The following is a 4,220-nucleotide window of genomic DNA, read 5'->3' as shown; positions in this document are numbered from 1 at the left end:
ATCTGTAGGTCACATTCAGTATTATAACAATTTTCATAAGGTTAATCCTTGAACATAGATAGGACTTTCCATCTAGTGTCTTTAATTTCTTCATTCAGTGTTCTATTGTTTGCATTGTAGAAGTCTTACACTTCCTCGGTTAGATTTATTCCTACATCTTTTTGAAACTATTGTGACAAAAATAAGGGATAACAGAGAGACAGAGAACATTTTCTTTACTGACCAATGAAACATAAAAATAAGACATATCTTATAAGTTACTAGTTTATTCCATTAGGAAATACCTCATTCTACAATATCTCTCAACAGATTTTCCATCAATTTCATCACCTTTTGTATCCTCATTTATGTTTGGGTGACAATTCCCATAATAAGTGATTAGAAAAATGATTCCAAAAAGAAGAGTTAGAACTATAAAGACACTGGTAGGTATAAAGTAGTCTGAGTTAAAAATAGAGAGTGGATAAGTCCAGAACATAAACAATATCCCCAAAGTAGCCAGTACTCTTACACTATAATAACAAGACATTGGACATCTGGTATGCTGCCCCTTAATATTAAAAAATGTAAAAACTAAAATGAAACCAACAACCATCCTATATAAGAATTCCATACCTCTGGAATTACAAAATTGAGTTTGATTTTTAATTGCCCATATTAAACCTATCAGCCAAAGAAATGACAAAAGAAATAAGGTAAGGTTAACATTTACAAACAGTAGAAGTACAACACTCAGCATCCAAGATGCTAATGTCAGGAACTTGTAAAGGAGGTAGGTGGTCCTGGGGCAGGCTCCATTAAGAAGCTTCTTATCAGGCAAAGATTTTCTTAAAGCTATTTGAAAATCAACCGTTGCAACAGAAATAGCACAGCAAGAAATCGCGATGGCTGCAGCTACAAAACGAAACAAAAAAATTTAATGTATTATAGGAAGAGTAACAGCAATATAATTAATCTATGCCATGCATACTTTATCCAGATATACACACACTCACAAAAATGTATCAGGCACTTTAAACATCTCATATAATTCTTAGATGTAGATATTACTAACCCCAAATTACATATGAAGAAACCAAAGCTTGAAAGATTACTAAACAGAAAGGTAGAAAATTGCAAAAGTGAATTTAAACTAAATCTATTGATTCCAAAGTTGGTATGCCATCTCACTACAGTAGCCTGATGTTAAGTAAATTCACTGGATAAATTTTATTGGAAAAATACTTTGCTTACTAAGAGACTACAGTTATAATTTCAGGTTTCTAGACTTTTGGTTTCACCGTGTGTGTTTGTGTGTGTGTGTGTGTGTGTGTGTGTACATATATATGTTGAATTTTCCTCATTTGATATTTGATGCAGTTTATTTGAAATAGAATTTAAGGTTAAAAATGTTTTCCACTGAAATTCTGAAGTCACTACTATTACATTCTAGTTTTAACTATTACAGTAAGAATTTCAATGCCATTTTTCCCTATCTTTAGTCAGTGATCATTTTTTTCTCTCAAATTTTCTAGAGGTTTATCTTTAGCTTTGCTTTTCTGAAATGATATCAAGATGTGCTTGGTATAAATTTATTTACTCTGAAATGTCTTATTGCTGTATTGTAGTGACTTTGGGAATTTTAGATATTTAACTAAGGAAAATTAAATTGAGTTTATACTTAGCTTAGGTTTAGGGGACATGTTTAAGTTTGTTTCAATAATTAAGGCTAGTATAAGGAGAAAAAAGAGTGGGATAAAAGAATGAATATCTGTGTAGCATATTTCAAGTATAAATGAGAACAACATGGAAAAGCTCAGCATAAGCCAATGGTCAATAAGGCAGTGGGAAGGAAAAGAAATTGACTGTGGGTGGGTGGGGACTAGCAAGATGGTGTGTGCTAGCACCATAAAGAAGGCTGAACACTGTCAAAATATATTACTTGCAAGTATGAAAATGGATCAAGGAGACCTGTTGAGGATACTATTTTTAGGGGGAGGGGCTTGAGGAGTGTGATAGAAGAAATGAAATTGATTGACATACAATGTAAACATGTATAACTGATATAAGATATTTAAAAAGAAAAGAAAAGAAAAAGACTTGCCAGGCACTGATGGCTCAAGCTTATCATCCTAGCTACTCAGGAAGCTGAGATCTGTGGATCATGATACAAAGCCAGCTCAGGCAAGAAAGTCCATGAAACTCTTCTCTCCAATTTAATAACCAAAAAGTGGACATAGAGCTGTGGCTCAAAGTGATAGAGTGCTGGCCTTGAGAGGAAAAAAAAAATACAGCTCAGGGACAGTGCCCAGTCCCTGAGTTCAAGCCCCACCACCACAAAGAAAAAAAAGAAAGAAAGAAAGATAAAGATTCATAAGTGGCATAGTTAGGATTCTCAGGCAGTTTTTCTGATCTAACATCTCACTATATAGCCATCCTCCCATGTCCATGTTTCCTGTCTGTGGATTCAAATAATTACAGATTGAAAATATTCACAAAAGAAATTCAACCAGCATGGTGATGCACGCATGTAATTTCAGAACTTGGAGACTAAGAGGGAAAAAAAATCTCAAATTTGAGCCTAGTTTTGGTCAGACCCAAGAAGGAAGGAAGGAAGGGAGGGAGGGAGGGAGGGAGGGAGGGGAGAGAGAGTCAGAAGGAGGGAGGGAGGGAGGAGATCTCTACACTGAGCATAGGCTTTTCTTGTCATTGTTTCTTAACAATACAGTATACAACTAGTTACCCAGTATTGTGATCATATTATCTATTATAAGTAATCTAAACACGAGTTAAAGTCTACAGAAGGATATGCACAAATTACATACAAACACTATCATTTTTTATATAAGAGACAAACATCAGTGGGTTTGGGTATTCGTGGAGGTTCTTGAATAAATCCTACATAGATACTGAATGATAACTACATTGTCTTTCATATTATTAGGGAGTGATGACCCCATCCATCCTTAAACATAACACTTATACTTGCATCTTTATACTTTCCATCTTGTCATTTTCAAAACCCTTATGACATTTTTTTTCTATTTCTGTTCATTTATACTCCTCAACTGTATATCTTTTGGTGCTATAAAGCATTTTTTAACAACTCATTCTTCTTGGAAAACTACTTGTGAAAATTATTTCAGGCCTGAGACAAGGTAGATTCCTCCAGAAGAATTTATTCTTCCAGATACCTAATGGTACTATCAGTCTAGGAAAACTTTTTTTTTTGGGGGTCCAGTCGTGGGGCCTGAACTCGGGGCCGGGGCGCTGTCCCTCAGCTCTTCAGCTCAAGGCTAGCACTTTACCACTTGAGCCACAGCACCACTTCCGGCTTTTTTCTTTTTGCTTATGTGGTGCTGAGGAATCGAACCCAGGGCCTCATGCATGCAAGGCAAGCGCTCTACCACTGAGCCACCCTCCCAGCCCTAAAACTGCTCTAATTTAAAAGGAAGGATTATATGACTTCAGGATATAAAGTAAGAGCAATCAAGATGGTATATTTATTTTCCAGAGATATGATTGTCTATGTAAAAAGTCATCATAAAGGCAAGCCCTTCCAACTGCGCAAGAATCCATGAAATTAAAACTAGCCCAAACCAGACATTAGTGGCTCACACCTGTGATACTAGCTATACAGGCTGAGATCTGAGGATTACCATTCAAAGACAGCCCAGACAGGCAAGTCTGTGAGATTCTTATCTCCAACTAACTACCAAAAAGCCAGTGGCTCAAGATGTGCTCTAGCCTTGAACACAAAAACTCAAGGACAGCTCCTAGTTCCTGAGTTCAAGCACCAGAACTAACAACAAAAAAAAAAGAGTCAGGAGCTCCACAAGTTTGCATTTTATAAGCAATATAGCAACTGAGGTCTGTTAGTATTATCCCCACCTCTGGTCCTCAGCTCCACCCAGTCCTGAGCTCCTCCCTGCTCCAGTTCCCTCCATACAGTTGGCCACTCCCTCTCTCCACCCAGACCCACCTGCTCACATATCTACCTCACTACCTGTCCCCAGACTCACTTGCCACTTTGGGTAGGGACAGACACCACGTGCTCCCTCTCCTGGGAAATATGGCCCCTCTAATAAACCTTATACTAATCTTTCTCTTGTGCCTGTTTGCCTCTGCATGGTCCCCTGGGATGATCGTGAAGGATTACAGATGATGTGCAAAACCCAGCATAGATTCCCCGGTGGTTTTGCCTTCCCTTTCCCTCCCCCCTCCCAGTTGTAAAGTTCATT

At 37.4% G+C, this 4,220-nt stretch overlaps 1 protein-coding gene across 1 annotated transcript in view; it reads right to left on the bottom strand.

Moving 5' to 3' along the window:
• Nucleotides 1-265: 265 nt before the first annotated feature.
• Nucleotides 266-4,220, bottom strand: part of Xkr9 (XK, Kell blood group complex subunit-related family, member 9) — a 29,298-nt gene continuing 25,343 nt past the window's right edge. Inside the window, exon 4 of the mRNA XM_013028435.1 lies at nucleotides 266-894. Within this exon, the coding sequence (XP_012883889.1) occupies nucleotides 266-894 (629 nt within the window). The remainder of the gene's footprint in view (nucleotides 895-4,220) is intronic.

Source organism: Dipodomys ordii, unplaced genomic scaffold (genome assembly GCF_000151885.1).
Source record: "Dipodomys ordii isolate 6190 unplaced genomic scaffold, Dord_2.0 Scaffold109, whole genome shotgun sequence".
NCBI lineage: Eukaryota > Metazoa > Chordata > Mammalia > Rodentia > Heteromyidae > Dipodomys > Dipodomys ordii.
The sequence above is the reverse complement of the archived record's forward strand: the minus strand, read 5'-3'. Positions and strand labels throughout refer to the sequence as shown.